Genomic DNA, 25,017 nt, shown 5'->3' on the forward strand with positions numbered 1-25,017 from the left:
GTCAAACTTGATATAGAGCGAGCATACGACAGGATGAGATGGGAGTTTGTGCGGCGATACTTGGAGGGGTTTGGATTTCCCAGAGTGGATCAGATGCGTGCTCGGGTGTATACTATCCCCGTCCTCCCCCTTGCCTTTACTGGTCAACGGCTCACCATCGACGCTCTTCGGAATCATCGGTGGGGTTGAGACAGGGTTGCTTCTTGTCACCCTATTTGTTCATCCTATGTGCAGATTCTCGATCTCGAGCGCTCAGACAGGCAGTTAAGGGGCAAAGATAGAGGTTTATGGCCCCACGACCACGGAATTTCACATTTGCCTGGATTCATTTAATGATTGTATACTTTGGCTCCGGCGCAAGTGGAGGTGGATCAGCTCGGTTATTCAATAGGATCTTGGGGCGATACTGCCTGGAGGCGGTCAGGTCAAGCAAGTCAATCTGACCATAGTCTGTCAATTTGGTTTCAGCATCGAAGAGCTGACCAGAGGGTGAGCTTCTATCATGAGCATTATGGGGATCGGCGAGCAGGAGGGGACCTTTACATATCTCGAGGTCCCTATTACAGGACGTCGCCTACGCAGGGGGAGTGCACATCTATGGAGCTGGGCATCAGATGCAGATTGGAGAAATGACAGGGTGGGTGCATTGTCGATGATGGGGCAAGTCACTCTGGTATGTTCAATATTGAGCTCCATCCCCATTTACTTGCTCTCTAATACCCTGGTTCCTCTTACAATGATCGAGGGTTGGAGAGGATGTTTTGTAGCTTTATTTGGGGACAGCGGGGAAGTCGAGAGGGCGTACACCTTGTGGCATGGGAGACTATTTGCCAACTGACCAGCAGGGGAGGGCTTGGTATCCATTCTTCTGATTGAGCATAGGGAGTTATTGGCGACCGAGATGGCAGCCAAGTTCTTCTATAGCCTGAGAGCCTTTGAGGCTCGTTGTTGAGGGCAAAGTACGGGGGATCCAGCCCCCCAGTTTGCCCCTCCATGCTGGCCGAGGAGCTTCTTTTATTTGGAAAGAGATCTGTGCCCGCTCCGTGGAAGTGATACCGGAAATCAGGTGGGAGATTGAGATGGTCGGGACAATCAGTATTTTAGAGGACAGGTGGCTATCTGAGATAGCACTGCAGGGGCTGGGCCCACCATGATTGACCATGGCTGGTTGGAGGGACGCAGAGTGTGTGCCCTATTTGCCCAGGAGAAGCGGAGGTGGACGAGGGCCTCGTCCAACAGATATCGGGGAGCACCTTGCTGAGCGTGTTCTAGCTCTGCCGATCCCAGAGGGTAGATCAGTTATTATTAATTAATTTAACTATAATAGGGGGGGTAAAAAGTTTGGGTGCTTATCGCAAGGATAGAGGGGGCGACTTTGCCTCGTCCCTTCCCGAACTGGGCCTAGACTAGAGGATGGCCAAGTTTCTGTCCACACGCTCTCCAAGCCTGACTAAAGTGATTGGCTTCTTTACAGACCAACGAGAGTTGTATGACACCTGGAGAGGCCGCGTCTGCTAGAATTTCCTCCGGCCATGGGTCCGGCTATTAGTCATCCAAGATAATCCATCAGGTTTACATAGTCCAAAGTCGTCACCATCCCCCTCGTGGGCGACACAAAAAAAAAGGTAACTATAGGTCCATTGAATTGAGCTCGGCAGGTGGATGATGGTGTGATTAAAGCATAGAATGCTAGACTACGGCTCTTCTTTCTACGATCATCTCCCCTTGTCACCAGGTTCAATGCATGCACTCACTAGTGGTTGTTGACAGGTGGTTTCCTGGCACCAAGTCCCATGTAGACTGTTCCAACGTCAAAATAATACTGCTCAAAACGGGATGGCTTCATCATTGTCATTCATTGAACCAGTCTGAAACTTCTGAACCATCCCCCCCTTCCCCCTTCTACCACCTCCAACTTGCAAGTATAGAGAAGAGTCTCTCTCTTCCTCACTATATAAACCAGCTATATATCTCTAGCTCTTCTGATCTATATGTGATTCTAAGCAAGAAGAGCCAGCGAACCAGCTTCACGGTGCACGGCCTCTCTAGTTTCATCTCTTATTCTCTCTCTTATTCTTATCTTCTTCTTGGATGGCGATGGGGATGGGGAGTGTAGAAATGGCACGGAATGAGCGTGGCTTGCGATGGGGATAGTGGCGGTGGGGATTGGTGTATGCGGCGGTGCTGGTGGTGGAGGCGATGGGGAGCAGCGCGGCATCGCTTCTCCTCCCCGGACTGCTGCTGCTTCCCCACTCACTCCCTTTTGCTCGTCTCTCCTCCGGAGAGCCACTGCGTTGCTCCTCCGGCGGCGAAGGACTCTCGCACGGGGAAGACGCACGGATTTCTTGGTACTCTCTTCTCCGCTGGTTAATCTTGGTCATCGTCGATGTGAAACTCTCCGTTAACAGTTGATGGATGCACGTGTAAAGTCTTTGTTTCAAGGATCTCTACTGAAAAAAAATGTTTGTAATGACATCCCCTCCAAAGTGGGGAACAATTTTGCTCAATCTTTTTTCTTAAATGATAAATATGAGGGTTATTAAAGCTTATAAATCGATAAAGGCAATTTTTTAGTAAGATAAAGTCTACAGTTTTAATAAAGAAAAATGCCTACATGCCTAAAGATCACCTGTTACCTTTGCTATATCGAAAGTTGGTGGCTGGTACTTGGAAGAACAATACTAAAGGTTCTGACTGATTCCATCTATCTCACACATGTTTTACCAATCTTAGACTACTATACCGTAAATCAAATGGATATGGGCAAGCGGCGGGCAGCAGTATCCAAAAAAGAATCTAATGAAGATGCCAGTCTTTTTTTTTTTTTGGTAAATAGATGCCAGTCTTTGGAGTTGGAAGTTGGAACCTTAACCTCTCCTCAAGAGAAGGGGTGCTAATTATGATAGAGTCCAATGGCGTATAGCATGAGTAGTTTAATTTTCAAATGAAAGCAATTAATAAAGAGGTAGATGAAATCTTGCATTGGAGACACTGCAACAAAAAATAGGTTATTCTGACTCTTTTGTGCCGACGCAAAGAAAGAAGCGTCGGCAATTTGGCGAGTGTGCCAAAATTTGCCAACGCTTTTTCGTAGCGTCGGCGAGGACGAAAACTAGGATGACACTAGTTTAGCATCGACGAAACCAAATTTATTAAGACGACACTTCTAAGCGTCGTCAGAAGCCAAAAAGAAAAAACAGCAGATGACATTTAAAAGCATCGTCGGAATCCTACTTACTAAACCTTCACTTAATACTAACTTTTCTCTCTAATAGTTTAAACATTAACTTTAGATGATGCTTTTTAAGCGTCGTCGGATACCACTTAGGCCAGACGCATGCTTAAAGCGCCGTCGGAGATCAAGCCATCCCACTTAGGCTAGACGAAGCGTCGGCGGACACCACACCACTACCCCTCCATAAACCCCCTTCCCCTCCTGAAAGAATAAAATCCCTCCCGAACGAACGAAATTCCTAACCCCTCCAGCTGCTACCCCCCCTCCCCTCCCGAACGAACGAAATTCCTAACCCCTCCAGCCGCTGCCCCCTCCCCTCCCAAACGAAACGAAATCCCTAACCCTCCAGCCCACCCCCCTTCCTTACAAATCCCTAAATTGGATCCGTGAGGCATCTGGAGGCGTCGATTGTGCCGTCAACGCTTAACTATCCTTCTTGGAGGCGACGGGTCGTCGGGAGGAACGACCCTTCAGAGGAGCTGCGCCAAGAAGCAAGAACGGTGGGGGGAGAAGAGGAAGGGGAGGGAGGAGGAGGAAGAGAAGGTGGATTACGATCAACTAGCAAGAGAGCTCGAGAAATGCTCCTCCTCTCGAGATCATGGATAAGGCCCTCAAGAAATTTGGGAACGAACATCGCCATCGCCTTCAGGTTTAATCTCTTCTCTTTTTGTCTCTTTTTTTTTCCTCTTTTTTCTTTTTCTCCTTCCTCTCCTTTCGGGACCTTGCATAGTGAGCACCTAGGGCGAGCGGGGTGTGCCGAAAATGGCGGCGAGGGGTGGAGCAGTCACTGGCCAGCAGGGAGCAGCAGAGCTTCTCCCGGTGGAAGATGGACGACACCTCCACCGCCCTCCTCGTCTGCGCCACCTACAACCTCAAGGAGCTCAACATGTACTCCGTCACCCTTTCCTCTCTCTACTTGCCTGTACAGCTTTGCTTCTTTCTTTCTTTGAAACTCCAGCCCTTCTTGTATTAAGTTCTTCGAAAAATTTTGTTTGTCAAAAATTTCGGTTATGGTTCTGGAATCGAGTTCTTGAAAGCCTTAGGAATATGCTATTAATTTACTAATTTCTCCTCTCGTAAATCTTTGGCTTTTACTAATTTAAATCCCTTCCATTTTGTTTATTTTCTTATATTTTCTTTTAATTTTTATTCAAAGCCAGAAATGTAATGTTGTTCTGAGTTTGCTAAAAGGGAAGGCATCATGGTGCTAGGAGGATGACCTTTAAAGCTTGCTAAAAGAGAACAAAAATTTTAAATATTTTTTTTAAAAAATATTTATAACGACGCTTTAAAATATCGTAATAAAAAATATAACCAGTTAAAAGCCAACACTTTTAAGCGTCGTTAACTGCTTAGGGACGCTAAAAAGCGTCGCTAAAAGCTTAGGCCTTTAGCGATGCTTTTAGAAAGCAGGCGTCGGCAGATTTTTGTTTCCCACCCTTACCTATCCAACGCTTTTGCAACGCTTTAGAAAGCGTCGGCGGAAAAAATGCCAACGTTTATATTATGATGCTTTAGAAAGCGTCGGCGGAAAAAATTTCGACGCTTATAAGCGTCGGTATAGGCTTTAAAAAGAGCCGAAAAAGATAAATTTTTTATAGTGTGATCTCTTGAATTTCTAAAATTAGAAAGAAAAGTGAGTGCCATATTTTGAATTCAATAATTTTTTAGTTTTTATTTCAACATCCAATCATTGATGGCAGAATATTATACGAGAGATTCAGTTAGCAAGTGTTATTTGGGTTTTAATAGACTAATACATTATATTTCTTTAATTTTTGTGCGATATCAAACTACGTGTAGATCAATATGCGATATGATGGCTTTCAAAAATGACATTGGCACCTACGATATGGTTTGCACCTCCGCCACATTTAAAAGCAGCTTCCTCCTCCACCGCTAAAAACATCATCGGCACTCATGAGATCGCTTGGACCTCCACTATCCCCTCCTTGTTTAAGTAGTTTAAAGTCCATACTCTAATATGAACTACTGGAATATAGTATATCAAATACAGTGGTTTTGAACCCTTGTCTCATTTGGACGACTCATGAAACGATTTGGGTCGTCTATTCTTCTTCTTCTTCTTCTTTTGTGGTACAATAGCGCCTCACATACGACGGACGTGAGTGCAACCAACAAAATTAGAAACGAGAAATTGGCGCAAAGCAGGAGCGAATAGATGGTTCTCCCATTGACCGTCTAGAGTGATAAGCCGCAAAGAAGCCAACCCAGTCTGCAACATTGTTTGCCTCTCTATAAACATGAGTGGTCCGAAAGGAGCCATACAATCTTGAGAGTCTACAGCTGTCGTGGAGCAGCGACAACCCACTAACACCGCTCCACTGGCCACGAATCACTGTAGCCGAGTCTTCCTCGAGAAGGACACAGTTGGCACCCACAATGAGCCTCGCATAGGTGATGCCCTCTCATGTGGTTTCGAGCTTACCATCGATTATAATGGTGTCAAAAATTCGTCAACCCCCAGTCGCTACCAATCTGGCATCCTAGTCTCTGATTACAAATCTTGCACCTCCGTTGCTCCCTTCTGCAACAACACTGCCGTCAAAGTTTACCTTGAAAAAGCTAGGGGATGGGGGCTCCGAGAAAACAAAGGCCATCTTGGTCACTGCAAGAGCAGAATGGGAGTCCTAAATATTCCTAACCATCCCAAGGGGAGCCGCCACAGTAGTACTGATAAACGATCTGCCGCGTGAAGCAGTGCTCTATCTACCACTATCCTCGGATACACCCTGCTGTCCTCGAAGATCCGGGCATTCCTATCTAACCAAATATGGTAGGCCAGATAAGCAAAGTTGATCCTCCGCTCCGTGGAGCCGGGTCGTCATGCAAAATCCTATAAGAAGCCCAGGAAGTCCTCAATCGATGCCTTCCCCTATCACGAGCCGGGGTGGAGGTGCACCCCCTTATCTGAACAGCTCGCGGACACCTAATAAGGGCATGGTGGATCAACTCCTCTACCTCCGAACAAACGGCCCAGGTTGGGAGACCCTCACGCCACACCCAGCTAGCACGCCTCCGGTGGGCAGGCACCCCCATGCTACCTTCCAAATAAACAAGGCAGCATAGGGGTGGAGCGCAACCTCTAGATCCAACACCATCGATCCGTTAGGGGAAGGGTTCCTCTGACCAACCCAAGTAAGTCTCAGGCCTCTCACCTCAGGCCTCTCAGACCCGCTCCAAACCCTCCTGTCTGCAGCCTCCTCTATGGGTATCGGAAGAGTCAAGACCCGCTCGGCCAACTATTCTCCAACCGTTGGGTTCCACCTCTCCCCTGGCACGAATAGATCACATACCCTACACCCCTCCAGCCCCCTTAGGTCAAACAAAGTAGGCCACCCACTCAGTGGCAACTCAGACAGCCACATGTTCTCCAAGATGTCGCCCCACCCGTTTTCAATCTCCCACCTGATCGCTAGAAGAACTGCTGGGGCACGAGCGCAGATCTCTTTCTAAATGAAGGAACTATGGCGCCCAGTGTGGAAGACAGTCGGACCAAGCGGATCCCTGTACTTGATCCCCCGTCAAGGTACCCTAGAGGCTCTTCGGTCCTAAAAAAAATCCGGTTGCATGTCTGGTCACTAGAACCTCTCGTCGCTTGATCAGAGAGTGGATCTCCAGCCCGCCGCTACTGGTTGGCTGGCAGATCACATCCAAAGCCAACAAGTGAACACTATTGCCTCTCTCTTGTCGCCCCCAGATGAAACTCCTGAATAGGCACTCCATACTCCTCTGCGCTACAAGAGGCATAATGGTGTTGGGTAATAGATAAACCATGATCGAGCTGAAAACTGACCATACAAGGGTAACTCTGTCCATCATGGACAGGGCGCTCGCCTGCCATCCCTTCAGCCTGTGCCTGATGCTCAGCTCCATAGTGGAACACTCTCTGCAACAGAGGCACCAACCTATAATCGAGACCCCAAGATATCTCAAGGTATCCTCCTGCTCCTCAATTTCCAAGATGCTCATGATGGAGACCTTCACCCAGGTTGGATATTCAAGCTGAAACAAATAGCTGACTTAGTCAGATTGACTTGTGTTTTTTCTTGAATTTCCATAATTAGGAATAAAAGTGAGTGTCATTTTTTGAATTCAATAATTTTTTAGTTTTTGTTTCAACAATCAATCATTGATTGTAGGACATTATATGAGAGATTTAGGTTTTAATAGACTAATACATTATATTCTTTAATTTTTGTGTGATATCAAACTACGTGTAGATCAATATGCGATATGATGGCTTTCAAAAATGACATTGGCACCTATGAGATGGTTTCCACTATTGAGATATATGGATATTCCATATATCTCCTTTTGTACCTTTGTACTTCTTGTACTATACTTGTACCTTTTCTTTTAGTACACTTTGTATTACTCTGTATTCTACCTCCTTTGTACTTCTCCTCTTGGTCTCACTCTCTATAAAAGGGCCACTCCTTGTATTGCTTAAACACCAAGAAAATATATAGAATTTCTCCTCTTCTACACTTTTGCTTTCTCCTCTTTTACATGGTATTAGAGCTACTAGAATTCTGGTGCCTCCACAAGCTTCTCCTTTCATGAGAGTTACCCTAGCCTTGCTGGGTTTTTCCTTTCCTCTCATAGTTCTTGAAGCTCTTCGCATTTTTTTTTGGACCAATTCGAAGATCAATCTTGGCAATCCAACACTGCAAGGCTGTTCGCCCAACACAGATCTTCAATCCAGCAAAACTCCACATCTCCCGACATGTCACCTGCCAAGTTAACCTTTGACTGTTGACTTTTTTAGTTGGCTTTGACTTTTGGGCCTCTCTTCTCGCATCAATTATGGCTTTTCAAAATGATGTTACTCGCCCTATTGAGACTATTCTAGATGGGACCAACTACAATATGTGGGCTTCCACTATGATGGTTTTTCTCAAAGGAAGAAAACTATGGTGATATGTCTCTGGGGGACTCCATAAGCCTGAGAAGACCTCGTCCCACAGAGTATGCGACCCGCTTGGAGGAATGGAAAAGCAATCAGTATAAGATTCTCTCATGGTTTATTAACACTTCAATCCCTTCCATTCATAACCTCCTTCCAAAGCTTGAAAGCACTAAAGCTGCATGGGACTTCTTGGTGAACCGATACAACTATACCAACGATGCATCACTCCAGTTTTAAATTGAGACCAAACTGTACCAGATGCATCAGGAACTAGGTCAGTTTATAGCTGATTTTTATTCTTTAGTCACTAATCTTTGGGATCAGCTGGCTACCGCAAAACCACAGCTGCATTATACCACCGACATAGAGCTCTTCACTCAATATCGTGATTGTAGAAAGCTCATACACTTTATTATGGCTCTACAAGATGATTTCGAATCTACTCAGACCTTCCTTCTTCATTGTGCACCACTTCCTACCATAGATATCGCAATCGCAGAACTAATCTCTGAAGAGAATCGCCGCTCTACAATAAAGATGTAGTCTATTGAGATTGTTATGGTTGCCACTCCCAAGCCTCCCTCCAATCATTCTACCCCACAGCTCCAGTCATCTTCCAAAAAGCTCTTCTGCAAATATTGTAAAGAAGATAGTCACATGGTCCAAGATTGCCTGAATTGCAAAGGAAAAAGGCTCGCGAGTCTCACAATACCTGCTGGCAGGCTGCTGCGGTTGCTTCAACTGGCTCATCTACTCTTGAATCTTCTTCTCAGACCCCTGTGCTTACTACAAACAAAATTGAGGCTTTAATTCACCAAGTCTTGTCTCGCTCCTCTAGTGTCTTGTCTATCACCTCAAGTAAATCCTCATGGATTATAGATTCAGCCTATTGCAATCATATGACACCTAACCCAATCTCTTTTCTATGAAAACAATCCTTGACCCTAACCATATTATTTACACTGCTGATGGTTCTCATTTACCTGTTAGTCACATTGGACCCATTTCTACTTCTAATCTCATAATTGGTAGTACATATTTGGTACCTAAGTTGCCTTTAAACCTTCTGTCAGTTGGCCAACTTTGTGAGTTAGGTTTTGAACTTCATTTTACTAATCGGGGTTGTGATGTACAGGATCCATGGATGGGTCAGTTAATTGGAACATGCCATAAGGTTCGACGTTTGTTTGAGCTAAATCACTTACAAATCCCTCCCACGGTGTCTCCACCCATCGCTGCTCTCACCACCTCCTCCAGTCTTTGGCATTCTCGCCTCGATCATACCTCGTTGCTTGGCATTCAGTTGTTAGCTTCCAGTGGTCAGCTTGGATTAGTAGATTTTACTAAGTTTGATTGCCTTTCCTGTCAATTAGGCAAACAAACTTATTCACCTTTTAATACCAGTGACTCATTTTCTTCAGCTCCTTTTGATCTTATCCACTCTGATATTTGGGGACCAGCTCTGATTCCCACTGAAGGAGGATCGTGCTACTTTGTCATTTGTGGATGATTATTCTCGTTATACATAGATTTATCTTTTGCACAAGCATTCTAAATTACTTGACACCTACAAAAAATTTCATAAAATGGTGCAAACTCAATTCTCTTGTACCATTAAAATTTTTCAATCAGATAATGCTATGGAATATAACGAGATATTTTTTCTTGAATTCTTGTAGCAAAATGGCACTATCCCTACACCTCCTAACAAAACAGACAAGCAGAACGAAAACATCATCACATCTTAGACATAGTAAGATCATTGCTCATCTCTGCCTCTCTTTCTGTACGTTTTTGGGGTGAAGCTGCTCTTACTATTGTCCATACCATCAATCGTGTCCCATCACCTACTATTCACAATAAAACTTTTTTCGAGCTTTTACGTGGTAAAATCCCTGACTATAGCTCCCTTTGAGTTTTTGGTTGTGTCTGCTTTGTTCTCCTTCCGCCACATGAATGCACCAAGTTGGTTATGGCATTGAACACAAGGGCTACCATTGTTATGATCCTATAACCAAGCGCCTTCGACTCTCTCGTCATGTGGACTTTTGGGAACACAAATTCTTTAGCAGTCTCTCCTCTTTCCCTTCAGCCTACTCCAGTCACACACCCATCCATCTATTAGCTTGTTTTCCTAGTCCATTAACCCCCTTGCAGGTGATTCAAGCTCTTCAAGCAACTTGTCTTCGGCCACTCCCAATAACTCTGACATGCTCGTCGATTATCCTGCGGCATCATATGCCCTTGAGTCACCCCACGACCAGCCAACTCCACCTGAGCCCTCCCAAACTATTAAATCTCGTCGTTCTAGTCAGGTAAGTGCACCTCCTCCACATTTATGAGATTGCCATTATTTTTCTGCCCGTGCCACTATTCACGAGCCTCGCACTTATTGTGAGGCTAGTGTTGACTCCCTTGGGCAGAAAGCTATGTCTGAAAGATTAGATGCCCTTACCAAAATCCATACTTGGGATCTGGTAGATCTACCTCCTACAAAGTCTATAGTAGACTGTAGGTGGACATGCAAGATTAAGACTAAAGCTTTAGATCATTTGAATGACATAAGGCTCGTTTTGTTGCAAAGGGCTTCACTGAGGAGTATGGTATTGATTATGAAGAGACATTTGCTCTTGTTGCCAGACTCACCTCTGTTAGATCTTTGATTGCAGTTGCTATAATTCATCATTGGCAGTTATTTTATATGGATATCAAAAATGCATTTCTCAATGGCAACCTTATAGAGAAAATCTATATGAAGCCTCTTCCTAGCTATGAGCACCCCCCTCACAAAGTCTACCGTCTTCGTCGTGCCCTCTATGGTCTTAAGTAGGCTCCACGGGTTTGGTTCGCCAAGTTCAGCTCTGTGATTTCACAATAGGGGTTTGTGCCCAGTTCCTATGACTCTGCATTGTTCCTCCGATAGATTGATGTTGGCACCATCATTGTCCTTCTCTATGTGGATGATATGATCAGTACAAGTGATGATGCCATTGGCATTCGAGCTCTCTAGGATTTTCTTAGTCAGCAATTTGAGATGGACTTAGGTACTCTCCATTACTTTTTTGGCATTGAGGTAACCTCCTCCTCAGATGGCTATAATCGCTCTCAAGCCAAATATGCTTTGGACCTTATCTTCAAAGCAGGCTTGACAGATAGTAAGACAGCCAGCACTCCTTTAGAGTATAAAGCCTGACTTAATCTCATTGATGGTGTGCCTCTACCCGATGTCACTCTCTACAGACAACTGGTCGGGAGTTCTATCTATCTTACAATTACACAGCCAGATATCGCATATGCAGTTCACATGGTTAGTCAGTTCATACACCAGCCTCGTTCTCCCTATTATGCTGCTATCCGTCGGATTCTGTGCTATATCAAGGGAACTCTCCTTCATGGTCTGCACTACTCATCACAGTCTTCCTTTGACCTACAAGCCTACTCTGATGCAGATTAGGCCGATGACCTTACTGATCATCGTTCTACTACAGACTATTGCTTCTTATTAGGGTATTCCCTCATTTTCTAGCAGAGTAAGAAGCAGACACCTGTTGCCCGTTCCACCACTGAGGCTGAGTATCGTGCACTTGCCAATGCAACTTCTAAGCTCTTATGGCTACGCCGACTATTAACTGACATGGATGACCCTCAGCTCTCTAGTTCTCATCTTTATTGTGACAATCAAAGTGTCATTTAGATTGACCATAACGATGTCTTCCATGAGTCACTAGATTGATTGTCACTTCATTCGACAATATCTCAACGAAGGCATTTTCTACTTACGATCTGTTACTTCTACAGATCAGCTTACTAACATCTTCACAAAGTCTCACCCACCGGATCGTCTTAGTTACCTTACCAGCAAACTCAACATAGTTTCTACATCACCACCTTGAGTTTGAGGAGGGATGTTGAGATATATAGATATATTCCATATATCTCCTTCCTTTATACTCTTGTACTTATCCTTTGTACTACACTTGTACTTCTTTTTTGTAGTATACTTTGTACTACTCTATACTCCACCTCCTTTGTACTTCTCCATCTCACTCTCTATAAAAGGGTCACTCCTTGTATAGCTTAAACACCAAGAAAATATATAAAATTTTTCCTCTTCTATACTTCCATTTTCTTCTCTTTTATATCGGCTTCCTCCTCCACTGCTAAAAACAGCATCAACACTCATGAGACCGCTTGGACCTCTAATATCTCTCTCCCTGTATATGTAGTTTAAAGTCTATACTCTAATATAAACCACCGGAACATACCATATCAAATACAGTCAGGGGCGGCCCAATACATTTGGGGGCCTTAGGCGAACTCATTAGAAGGGGCCTTTTTTATTATTATTTAAATAATAATTTTTTAATAAGTATAAGAATATTTTAAAATTTTTATTTAAAAATAATTCGCCTAGCTTTTTGAGAAGCAAAATTACTAATTAAACTTTTATACTCAAGATTCATTAAAATACTATTTTCAATCGATAATATAGCTAATCCATTTAATCTTTCTTGTAACATAGTTGATCGCAAATAAGATTTTATCAACTTTAATTTTGAAAAACTTCTTTCAGCAGAAGCAACTGTTACAGGTATTGTTAATAATATCCTATATGCAATGCATGCATTTGGAAAAGAATCTGTTTTTTTATAAAACTTAAAATATCAATAGGGGTACTAGTTTCTGTTTGTAAAAATTCTTTTAAAATTTTTAACTCTGAAAACAGATCAATACCATCAATATCAGAATATTCACCATGCTTTAAAAAATTTTCAAGATTAAGACAACACTTTTTCAAATCATCTTCATTCAAAGATTTTAACTTTCTAAAATTAAACAAAAAACCAAAAATATTTTCATATACGATAAATTGTTCAAACCTATTTTGAATTGAAAAAAATAGCTTGATCTACTATATATAAAAAGTAATCAATTCTAAAAGATTCTTCAGCTGATCTTGTTATCTCATCATCATTATTTTCATCAAAATATTTTTTTCTACGGATCACACGTTTTTCACGAAATATAGGTTCTATTTTCATTTCATTTGCAATTTCTTTAGATGAATTCAAAGCATTCATGAATCTATTTTTCCTATAACTTTTCAAATAAGAAAGAAGACCTTTTAATTGATCTATAGCAACATCAATATGCATGTCTTCAGATTGTAAAATCTTACTAACTGAGTTAACAGCAAACAATATATCATACCAAATATTCATGCCTAATAAAAATTCAAAATTTTCAATCTCATATGTAGCTAAACATGTGGCTTCACTCTTTATTTTAGGATCTTCACTAGTTTCCGCTAATTGAACTAAAGCATCTCTTATTTTAGGCGCTTGGTTTTTAATTGCTTTGACACTTTCAATACGACTTTTCCATCGTTTTGTAGAAGAAGAAAATAAGGTATAAATTCATTCTATCACTCCAAAAAAAGATATAGCTTTAGGACACGAGTTAGCAGTATCACATAATACTAAATTCAAGTTATGACATCCACATGGTGTGTAAAATACTCTAGGATTTATATCTAATAATCTTCTTTGTACACCTTGATGTTTTCCTTTCATATTAGATCCATTATCATACCCTTGTCCTCTTATATCATTAACCTCAAGTTTATGTTTTTCTATTATATTTATAAGTTCATTAAAAAGGCCCTTTCCAGAGGTATCATCTATTTCTAAAAATTCTAAAAAATATTCTTCTACTTTTACTGAACTTGTTGAAGTATCTACACATCTTAAAACTAGGGTCATTTGTTCCTGATGGCTTGCATCAGGAGTGCAATCAAGTATTACAGAAAAATATTTTGTTTCTTTAATCTTTTTAAGTATTATAGCTTTAATTTCATATGCTAACATTTGAATCAATTCATTTTGAATATTATGACCTAAATAATGATTGTAAATTTCACCATGTTGAATGCGTCGAATATGTTCTTGCATTATTGGATCAAATTCTGCAATCGTTTCAATAAAACTTAGAAAATTTCCGTTATTGCTTTGATAGATCTTTTCATTCTTTTCTCGAAATACTAAATTATTTTTTGCAAGATTTTTTACGACAGCAATAATTCTAAATAGAACTTTTTTCCAATGATCCTTCTCTTGGTTTATTTGTTCTTGGAGATTTTTATCAATTATATTATTTTTTAGCAATCTCACTTCTAACTCAATCCACCTATTCATGCTAATGATATGTTCATTAGTTGTTTCATGACTTTTAAGCTTGATACCTAGATTTTTCCAATCCCTACTTCCTTCATTGACTAATTGACTCGTGCTAGACTTTGAATCAAATAATTTACAGCAAAAACAATATACTCTATCCAAATCTTTCGAATACACTAACCATTTTCTATTATGTTTTTCACCATTAGGTAACTTACGAATATAATATATCGTAGAAAAGTGTCTATTGTTTTCATCCTTAGAAAAATGAAAATCATAATCCCTAATTGGACCTCTTTCCACTATTAGATCTCTAAATTTTGTATCAATTATTTTCCATTGACCAGGATCATATAAATTTGTAGGAATAGAACTAGTTTCACAATCTTTTTTCTTGTTTATCCTATCTCCATCTGACTCTCCATTGTGTTCTTCACTAGATATTGTTTCACTGGCAATCTCATTTTTTAACTCTATTTCGGATGCCTGTTCTATTACTAATTCTTGAGTTGAATTTGATGTAGTGTTATGTTTGTTTGTAACAACAAATCTATCTAGAGCTCCTTTTTGAGATTGAATGAGTTTATCGATTTTTCTTTTTTTTTTTTGAGTTTTTCATACCCACAGTCATATTTTCTATTAGACATTTTAATCTATAAATAATATTATCAAACTAAGCAATTAAAAAACCACCACAAACAAATCAAAATATAAAAAGTTAAAAATGATAAAACTTAATTGTGTCAAGAAAAACAAACTCGGGTCCCGACAAGTAGTGCCGAACTTAATTGTGTCGAGAAGAGGTGGAATAGTTCCGAACTCGACAGCGAGAAGAGGCCGAATAGTGCCGAACCGCTGAAGTAGTGAAGTCACAACCAATCTACAATTGAACCAAAAAATAACAAATTTTAAATTAATTACTTAACTAAATATAATTTAATTAAACCAAAAAATAATTAATAAACTAAGTAACTACATACTACAGTTACTTACTCACCTCAGTGGGATTGGGGAATCGGAATCAGTGGACTGTAGACAGTGGCACAGTGCCACAGTGGGAACTGGGATTTGGGAACAGCCGAACCTCGGGAGGTGGCCCGGTGGGACCGTGGGACTGGGAGCCTGGGAGTGGGAGGAGGTCGGGTGTCGGGTCCGTCGGCCGTTGGGACTTGGGATTTGGGAACCGGGAACCCCGAGGACGAGGAGGCCGCCGGCCGGAGCGGCGGAGGAGCTGAGGTCTGAGGAGAGGACGGGGCCACCGCCGGCGCCGGTCACAGCCTCACGACTTGCCCGTTGCTTGTCGGAGAGAAGGGGGGAGCCGGGGAGGAAAAAGCCGTTGCCCACTTGCCCGTTGCTTGTCGAGTGTCGACGACTCGACCGCTCGACCACCGACCACGCCATCGCCCGTCGCCCGTCGCCGCAGTCGGCCTCAGCCTTTCACCGTTTTACGTCGCGTCGCCGCCGCCCAAACCCGCTGCCCACTCCGCCACTCGGCCACTTCCTCCATAGCTGATAGCCCATAGCCATAGGCATAGCCAGTCCCCTCCGCGATAGCCCTGAGCTGGAATAAAAAAAAAAAACAAGTGGGTGGTGGCCCGTGGGGGCCTTCCCTGGGCCGGGGGCCTTAGGCGACCGAGGCGGTCGCCTAAGGCTCGAGCCGGCACTGAATACAGTGGCTTTGAAACCTCGTCTCATTTGGACGACTCGTGAAATGGTTGGGTTGTCTACTCTTCTTCGACTCAAAAAAGTGTAGCCATATATAACCATTTTTTGCTTTAAATGATTAGGAACAACTTATTAGCCCCTCCTGTCTTCTAATGGTGGGTCTGGATAGGGGTGAGCTTCACACAAAAAAAAAAAAAAAAAAAGCCTTGGTTTTCAATATAATTACTTAAGGAAGCTTGGTTGTATCAGTTTTTTTACAGGACAACGTATTCTCAACTTTTTCTTTTATTTTAAATGATTTTTCTTATACGTTACGTGTTGCAAATGTTAGACATCGAACCTTGTCAGCCAGCTGAAAGCGTACTTCATTAGTTTTGACATGTATTTTTAATGGTAAATGTTCAACTTTTTCAGAAGTCCCAGACGAACACCGGTTCATACTATTTTACCATCTCGCTCCCTGACTGATTTTAAAGGGTCGCATTTAATAAATATTTATTTACTTTGCATAAGTGATCTTCTTATGACTTCATTTATTTTACCAAACCATGGTGTCCCTACCCTCACAGGAGTATTTAATTAATGCACGCTTACCAGTAATGAATACATAAATAATGCTAGTTGATGAACGCTTAAAAATTCTTTTATAAATAGTCACAGCTCACAAGAACCTGGATACAACGGTGACTCGGTGACATAAAATTTGAAATGAACTCTTCCGGCAAAATTGAGAGAAAATTCTACAAATTGAATAATTAAGTAAGGCCCGTTTGGTTCGCGAGAAAAAAAAGAAGAAAAGTATGGTCAACGAAAAAGTAAAAAGATGTTTCTTATTTGGTTGGAATTTTCAAAGGAGAAAGACAAAAAAATTGTATTCTCGTAGGAATATGAATCTCATGTTTTATGAAAAAGTCTTTCTCATGAAAAACTTATTTTTTCATGAGACGTTAATCAAAATATTTTTATTTTTTTCAAAAGATTCTTCAGCTATCCTTATTTGATCTGAAGCATGAAAGATCTAATTTTTATTAAGGATATAATAGAAATTACACATAATTTTTTCAGAAAAATGGATGGTCAATCAAAAATAAGCACTTTGAAAATCTATTACTTTTTCATAATCAACAAAATATACCAAAAGTATTTTTTTAGATAATTTTTTTAAAAAAAATTAAATAAACAAAAATAAAATATTTAAAAGATTGGATTTTTTTTCTTAGCATCCTAAGTAGCTGCCAGCTAAACAAGTAAAGACAATGCAGTCCATGAGTGGCCCTACAGCCTGCGTAGCTGCTTCTCTTTTGAAATCTAATCTTATGCGTGCGTATATCATATATATATCCAGCTGTGATCAACAACTCGCTTACGAAACGGCGAAGAGCCCGAAAGTGGCGGGAAGCCCGGGCGACCGCCCGAGAAATGAGCTCTTCCGTCCCCACCAGAGCTAGTATTATGAGAGAGCATTAACCTTTCTCTCGATCGAGAGAGACAAAGAGAACGAGCGAGCGGGGAGAAAAGGTGACGAGGAAGAGTGGGGCAGAGAGAGAGAGAGAGAGGGAAATGGGAGGCTGCTACTCCGCCCCGTCTTCCAGCGACGCCTACTTCCGGCGCTCCCGGAAGCTCCGCTGCCTCCCTTCCATTTCCTGCGACTATGACGACGACGACGACGACGACGGTGATGGCGTCGACGATGACCCCCTCAGCCGCCTCTCTTCCGGCAGCGCCTCCCCTGACTCCGTCCTCCGCGGCCCCCACTCCTCCGCCGCCGAGTTCCTCCGCCGCTTCCGCCTCGGGGTGGAGCTCGGCCGGGGAGAGTTTGGGGTGACGCGGCGCTGCTGCGACGCTGCCACCGGCGAGACCCTCGCCTGCAAGTCCATCTCCAAGCGGAAGCTTCGCACGACCATCGACGTCTCCGACGTCCGGCGGGAGATCGAGATCATGCGCTGTCTCCCGGAGCACCCCAACATCGTGCAGCTGAGGGAGGCGTACGAGGATGGGGAGGCCGTCCACCTCGTGATGGAGATTTGTGAGGGAGGGGAGCTCTTCGATCGGATCGTGGCCAGGGGACATTACACCGAGCGTGCAGCGGCCATCATCTTCAAGACCATCGGCGAGGTCGTTCAGGTATCGCATTAATTTATCGAGATTTTGATTCAATTCGATGGAATTGAGCTGTTTGTTTCTCCAAAATCCAATCTTTCTTTCTTTTTGGTGAAAAAAATTCCAATCTTTCTTAGAACGCTCTGTGATTTGTCATCAGTCTTGTTGGATCATTACTGTGTTCTCTGCTTCCAGTCTTTCTTTAGAGTGCTAGTGATTGTTCTTCTTCTTAGATCCAGATGGACCATGGTCTTGGGGAAGATCTTGACTAGTGAATATTTATAAAAGCCCCGAAATGTTAGCAGTCGACACATTTGCCTTATGTTAATGGACATGTATTCTATGGGCTCGTTTGGTTCGCGGGAAAAGAAGGGGGGAAAGTGTGGTCAACGGAAAAGTAATGAGATGCCTCTTGTTTGGTTGGAGTTTTCAAAGGAGAGAGAAGGGAAAGTTGAATTCCTATGGGAATATGATTCCCACATTTCATGGGAAAGTCTTTCCCATGAGAAACATGGGAAAGTTACTTTTCCATGAGGCAGGAATTACTCTATTTTTACTTTTTTCCAAAAAGTCCCTTCAGCATTAAAGAAGCATTAAAGAGACATTAAAAATCTAATTTTTATTAAGGGCATAATAGGAATTATACATAACTTTCCTAGGAAAGTGGATGGCCAACCAAACATAAGCACTTTGGAAATTTGCCATTTTCCCATGGTCAACCAAACATGCCAAAAGTACTTTCCTAGGCATCCTTTTCCTAGGAATTTGTTTCCCAGGAATCATATTCTTAGGAGGAAAAATGCTTCCCGCGAACCAAACGAGCCCTATGTGTCTCGGTGGAACAAGAGATTGGTTGATTGCTGGAAAGTTTATTCGAGGAATAGCGGATAGCAGATTTTTGGAGCTTTGTTTCTGCGGGTGGTCATAGAATGATTTGGAACAAGAGTAACCAGGGACAATTTGAAGATAAATCCAAATTCATTATTCATGGGATTCAAAGGAAAGCTGTATTTTGGTTACTGGTTTCCTTAGAGGATATCAATGTCTTATGTAGCGTGTGATCAGGGTTGATGAAATGATTGATGACACGGCTTTCAATTTGACATGGTTGGAGTTGAAGCAACAATGGAAAGTCTAGAGGATTTCTGTATTTGACTAAATCCTTTGGGAGTTCTTCGATTAACAAACTTTTGCTTTCTTTCTTTCCTTTTTTTGGGTAATTCAGGACTTTCAATTTGGTAGGTTGATGAGGATCCCAATGGATTCATTTTAGAAGGAAGTTTTCTTCGAAAACTTGCTTCCAACACGAATGAGGTTGTGAATATAGCTAAGGATGCTGGGGCATCTCTGGTTCATACTTGCAGGAGGGCCAAGTATTTGGACTTATTAGAATCATTTGTAAAGGAAGTGGATAATAGATCTTAATAGATAGGGCTTCTCCTTTGCTCCCCCTCAAGTTATTTCAATAATTTATTATGTAATTAAAAGAACATTAGGATTTTTAAAGAATCAAATACCTAAATCAGATGCAAAGCCTTCACAGTTGTTTAGTGCACTAAATGTTTATGAGGCACTACAATGCTTATCAAACTTTTTGTGTCTTTAATTTAATTGGAGGATGTTGTCTGTTTTCCACTATTTGTCTATAGTTACCGTAGAGCTCATGTGAGAACTGCTAACTACACATGCAAGATCTTGCTTCTGTGTTTGTAGATTGATGGAGTTGTACCTTGACAACCTAATTTTTAGTAATCTGTGCCGCAGATCTGCCATAAGCATGGGGTAATACACCGGGACCTGAAACCAGAGAATTTCTTGTTTGCAAATGAATCAGAAGATGCTCCATTGAAGGCAATAGATTTTGGCCTCTCTGTATTCTTCAAGCCTGGTAGGCCTCTCATAGATTTCTCTGACATTTGGCTAGCTCAAATTGTGAGACATAAATGCTATCATTGGTTTTCAGCTGTATAAAAATTTCCCTTTCCTTTGTTGTTAAAGGTCAGCGCTTTAGTGAAGTTGTTGGAAGTCCATATTACATGGCCCCTGAAGTCCTGAAACGGAACTATGGGCCAGAAGTAGATGTATGGAGTGCTGGAGTGATTCTCTACATCCTGTTATGCGGAGTCCCACCTTTTTGGGCAGGTAAATCTCCGGCACCAGCGCAACACCCCCCCCCTCCCCAATTTCATCTCACAACCCAAAATGAAAATGTAGGCATATGCATCTCTGCCCACTGTCTTGTCTGTCTGTTTTATGTGTATATATGTATGTTTGTATGTACATATGTATCTTAGATAGTTATATATTCAAGATGGGCAAGCTTATTAAATTTGGAGGCCAGCATATTAGAGACAGCGGTAGTCTAATTAGCCTCTGATACAACTAATGCAGAAACTGATGAGGGAATTACCCAGGCGATTATCCGATCTGTTATTGATTTTGAGAGGGAACCTTGGCCGATGGTATCCGACAAAGCTAAAGACCTTGTGAGGCATATGCTTGATCCTAACCCAAACACCCGGTTGACAGCTCAGCAAGTTCTTGGTATGCTGTTTCTTTCTTTCTCTATATAAAATGTAGAACTAGTCTAATGGATCATAAAATGATGATATTCTCCCGATAATACTAAAGATATGCATAAATCAAGGGGATTGTGACAGAAAACCACCATGCTTAAATAACAAGTCTAGATGCTTGGAGGATCAACATTAGTTTGTACTTATCATTATTTGTGTTGGTTCCATATAATTGATATTTTGCAGTCTTGAGTTACTCATTGATGTTTTATAGTCTAGAGTTATTCTTTTTATGCTTTAGCTTACATTGTTGTTTTTGTGTCTTGGAGGCTTTTCAAATGGAGCAGAAATAACCAGCAACATATCCCATCTAATGTGTATATTCATCACCTTTGCTCCTTTAAGAGCATAAACAAAGACTTGACTGTTTTATAACAAAAATTGCAGTGCTTTTCACCACTTACCGTTGACTTCTCTCTTCATCTATTGCATAGTTTGTACACTTATAAGTTCTCTCATTCTACTATAGGCAAATCTTCAACACTGTGACTTTGATTAATTTTCTCTCTTGCCTTTTATATGAAGAACATCCTTGGCTTCAGAATGCTAATACAGCTCCCAATGTTTCACTTGGAGAAATTGTCAGAGCAAGACTGAAGCAGTTCTCAGCAATGAACAAATTTAAAAAGAAAGCCCTAAGAGTAAGTTTGTGACCTTGCGAAATCATGCCACTCATTTTTTTTTTCTTCTGATAAAAGCTTTGACTAAGATAACATTTTGTAGGTGGTAGCTGAACAATTGCCTGTGGAAGAAGTAACTAGCCTTAAACAGATGTTTCACATGATGGATAAGGACAAGAATGGACACCTAACATTTGAAGAACTCAAAGAGGGCTTGCACATAAATGGAGAGCGTGTACCAGAACCTGATCTTCAGATGTTAATGGAAGCAGTGAGCCCTTTTAACGCTTCACATCTAATTCAATTTTTGCATTTCCTTTGGCTCTCTGAAATCTTATAAAACTGTAATTATGAGTCTATGACACTGTAACAAGACATCAGCCAATTTACTACACACTCTGCTGAGCAGCAGCGGAATAAAGTTTCTGCTGGATGTTGGTGCAGAAGACGTACAACTGAAGTTAGAAACTTTCTTTTTGCACTGTGCAGTGGGGCTAATCCACATCTTTTACAATTAGGTTTGCACAGTCATTAAAATGACACCACCCCTAGCAGCTCTAACATCAGCAGGTAGAAGGCAAACCACACAGTTGCACCATAGGAAAATGATGGTTTCTTTCTTTCTTTCTTTTGTAATTATCTTTTTCTGAGTTTCTTAGATTTAGCGTCATCATCTTGTGGAGGATCTACTGTGTGAGATGCCAGAGTGACTGCTGCACTACATAGGCCACATAGCATTCAGCATGTGGAATCCATGTGACTGATTATAGAATGAGGATGAATGAACAATCAGTTCTACTTTGATGGTTTTGATAGAGCAGTTCCCTTCTTTTCCTCATACATAGGGAGAGAAGGGGAGTTGAAACCAAAAGGGATTTACTTATCATTATGGCATTTATAAGGGAAAGAGATAGAGACGGTCACAATATTTATGGGATCTGAAATATCTCAGGGGAGGTTCTTCCTCATGGCGTTGGAGATGCCCCTTAATTAATTTGCATCATATATATAGAGATCAGCAGCTGGCACATACATGAGTATTATGTAGTGTGTCATGGCTAGCAGTCATGATCTTAGGATTTGCTGTTTGACCTTTAGCAGAATGGTGCTCTGAGGCATACATAGGACATCTACTAACTATTATCTTTAAGACTACATTAAGAAAAGGATTTCTGCAGAAGGCTTAGCCATAGGTAAAAAAATTGCATAGACACCTTACTAGTAATTAAGCATAAAAAAGAGTAATTGTGTGGCAGAATACAAGTCCATCCGATGAAACCACATTGGGCTCTTGGAACTGACATCAGGAGTGGAAGTCCATGTGCCTGGATGGTGATTAACCTCCGTACATGTTGGTGATTAACCTCCCTGCCGGTAAAACTTGCATTGGAATGGAATGGAGATTATATGGGTATAATTTTAGTTGTGTCAAAGCATTTTCCAAGAAAATTATCATGCATATCTACAAGCTGCATATATGATTTCTTAGAATGTGGTAACAATTTGTTAAATATGTGGATTCTACTATAGATGAGGATAGGGAATCATAACATACACCCATGAAACATGCATTGGAATTTCATTTTAATGCAAGCAACAAGTTCATAAATAGGACAGTTTAGTATCATTTTAACAAAGGAGTGGTGAGGCCTGGTGGTAGAATGTAATGACCAATTCATACACTGCCATCCTTAAACCAAATGGCTGCATTACTGTTCTTGCCTATGCATGTAAGTGCTGCAGGTGTTTTATAATCATTATTTCATGTGCTTAATATGCTACATATATTTGGGTTTAGATTGATATTTTGCAAGTTGGTTAGCAAATATATGGCTGCTTACACTCATACGAGTGCATCTATTGGTTTGAATCCAGCTGTATGCTAAGTCATTTCAGATTTAACCATTTATACATGCATTTGTATATGTGCACACATATATATCCATGCACATAGACATATGCATGCACATGATTATACATGTATGTATTGTACATACGCTTGTACATATATAATGTCGTCAATCTCAATACTATCATGTCTGTTGCTTGTGTTACTCCATCATGCTTGCTTTTTCCTATTGTAGGCTGACACTGATGGAAATGGAACTCTGGACTGTGAGGAGTTCGTGACCGTCTCCTTGCACCTGAAGAAAGTCAACAGTGAGGAACGCCTAGCCGAAGCATTCAACTTCTTTGACAAGGATGGGAGTGGCTTTATTGAAGTTGAAGAACTGAGAGAAGCTTTAGGTGAGGGTGATCTAGGTCCAAATGAGCAAGTAATCTGGGAGATCATCTCTGATGTTGACAAGGACAAGGTCAGTTTCTTATATCCATCATTGTTTACGTATCTTGGTTGTCTGGTTTAAATCACAAAAATATTGCACATAACTCGTGGTCTAATGCCTTGAACCAATAGCCACTATTTCACCATTACCAGATTGCTGCTTATTAAGCACAATCCACAAATGCATCATATCCTCAATTGCTTCTAATCACTTATAGCCTCATAATATTGTCAATTGCTTTACATTAATTTATGTATAAATATTTCAGGATGGACGTATCAGCTTCCAAGAATTTGAGTTGATGATGAAAACTGGATCAGACTGGAGAAATGCCTCACGGCAGTACTCAAGACAAGCACTTAGTACCCTTAGTCGCAGGCTGTTTAAAGATGGTTCCATGAAGAAGGGATAGTAGAAAGGGCCTTCACTTGAAACATGGTTCATGAAGCCTCCATCAAGTCATCCATGCAGATAAGTTTGTATCTTACTTCCCTATCTTCCTCATAAGTAATTCTCATGAGTGTACAGTGTCCCAATTTGATAACCTGCATACTCTCAAATACAATCCATTTTCTCCTCTCATTCTTGTGTGTATAATGTTCATGATCAATTATTCTTCAGTGTGGACCTGGTAAGATGTATGCCATATTTGTATAATGACTTCAAATTCCTATATAAAATATTAAATATTGGTTTATGATGGTAACATTTGTACATTTCAATATGTAATTCAAGTTGAAAGAAACCTATCTCCACTTGTCATAGTTTTATCCTTCTAGACCATGCGATTCCACTATCGTATGCCAGATCTGTCAGGTTGCAGACCAAGTATAAGTTGAAACTTGAAACCACGTTTACTTCAGGAGTTCAATACATGTGGAGCCAGTGCAATCATATCTTTGCTCATTGCCAGTCTGTCTGTTGTAAGAAGGGTTATCAAATCAAAGCATGCCTATACTTCAGAAGCCCGGCCATTCCAGATGATTTAGTCCACTGAGTGTGTGGGAAAAAAGATTCCTAGTGGGCAACTACCAACAAGGGGTTGAGATAAGCCACAGACTGAAACTCTTCTCCCCAGTGGAGTCGCCACGCAGATCCCCTGGGAAAGCCTCACGGCCTGGTGGTCGGCGTAACAATAATGACATTTGTCGATATGCCACCGTCTGTTTACTAAGATCATCATATATTTAGTTGTTTCAGTGCATGGCTGCAAGCACCTTACAAACTTCAAAATAGCCATCTTTATAATGTCGACGCCGTTGCAATAGCTTTAGGCTCTTGTAACGGCTATCATAAACGGAGAACAATGGTAATTATTTGCCAATTTCACTGTTCATCAGCAAGAATAATATTTTTAAATTCAAATTTCCCTATCAGGTAAAAGTAATTCTTCATTCAGTAAACAGTGACATTTTCCAATATAACAG

General features: G+C 41.3%; 1 protein-coding gene across 2 annotated transcripts; it reads left to right on the forward strand.

The window, feature by feature from the left end:
- Positions 1-17,374: 17,374 nt before the first annotated feature.
- On the forward strand, positions 17,375-24,298 carry LOC120106531 (calcium-dependent protein kinase 29-like). 2 transcript variants are annotated; one of them, XM_039119474.1, is made up of 8 exons: positions 17,376-18,133; positions 19,874-19,997; positions 20,108-20,251; positions 20,501-20,653; positions 21,211-21,326; positions 21,409-21,576; positions 23,390-23,620; positions 23,859-24,298. In XM_039119474.1, the coding sequence occupies exons 1-8, from the start codon at positions 17,570-17,572 to the stop codon at positions 24,000-24,002; spliced, it is 1,644 nt and encodes a 547-aa protein (XP_038975402.1). In that variant the 5' UTR covers positions 17,376-17,569; the 3' UTR covers positions 24,003-24,298. The 2 variants fall into 2 exon arrangements, with proteins under 2 accessions (XP_038975403.1, XP_038975402.1); XM_039119475.1 differs by lacking the exon at positions 20,501-20,653 and having other exon boundaries at positions 17,375-18,133.
- Positions 24,299-25,017: the final 719 nt, after the last annotated feature.

Source organism: Phoenix dactylifera, unplaced genomic scaffold (genome assembly GCF_009389715.1).
Source record: "Phoenix dactylifera cultivar Barhee BC4 unplaced genomic scaffold, palm_55x_up_171113_PBpolish2nd_filt_p 000559F, whole genome shotgun sequence".
NCBI lineage: Eukaryota > Viridiplantae > Streptophyta > Magnoliopsida > Arecales > Arecaceae > Phoenix > Phoenix dactylifera.

Excerpts from the sequence above, each read along its gene's own strand:
- LOC120106531 (XM_039119474.1), top strand. The coding sequence starts at position 17,570 with ATGGGAGGCTGCTACTCCGCCCCGTCTTCCAGCGACGCCTACTTCCGG. Across the intron at positions 20,252-20,500 it reads AGTCCCACCTTTTTGGGCAG|AAACTGATGAGGGAATTACC; the intron begins GTAAATCTCCGG and ends CAACTAATGCAG. Across the intron at positions 21,327-21,408 it reads TTAAAAAGAAAGCCCTAAGA|GTGGTAGCTGAACAATTGCC; the intron begins GTAAGTTTGTGA and ends AACATTTTGTAG.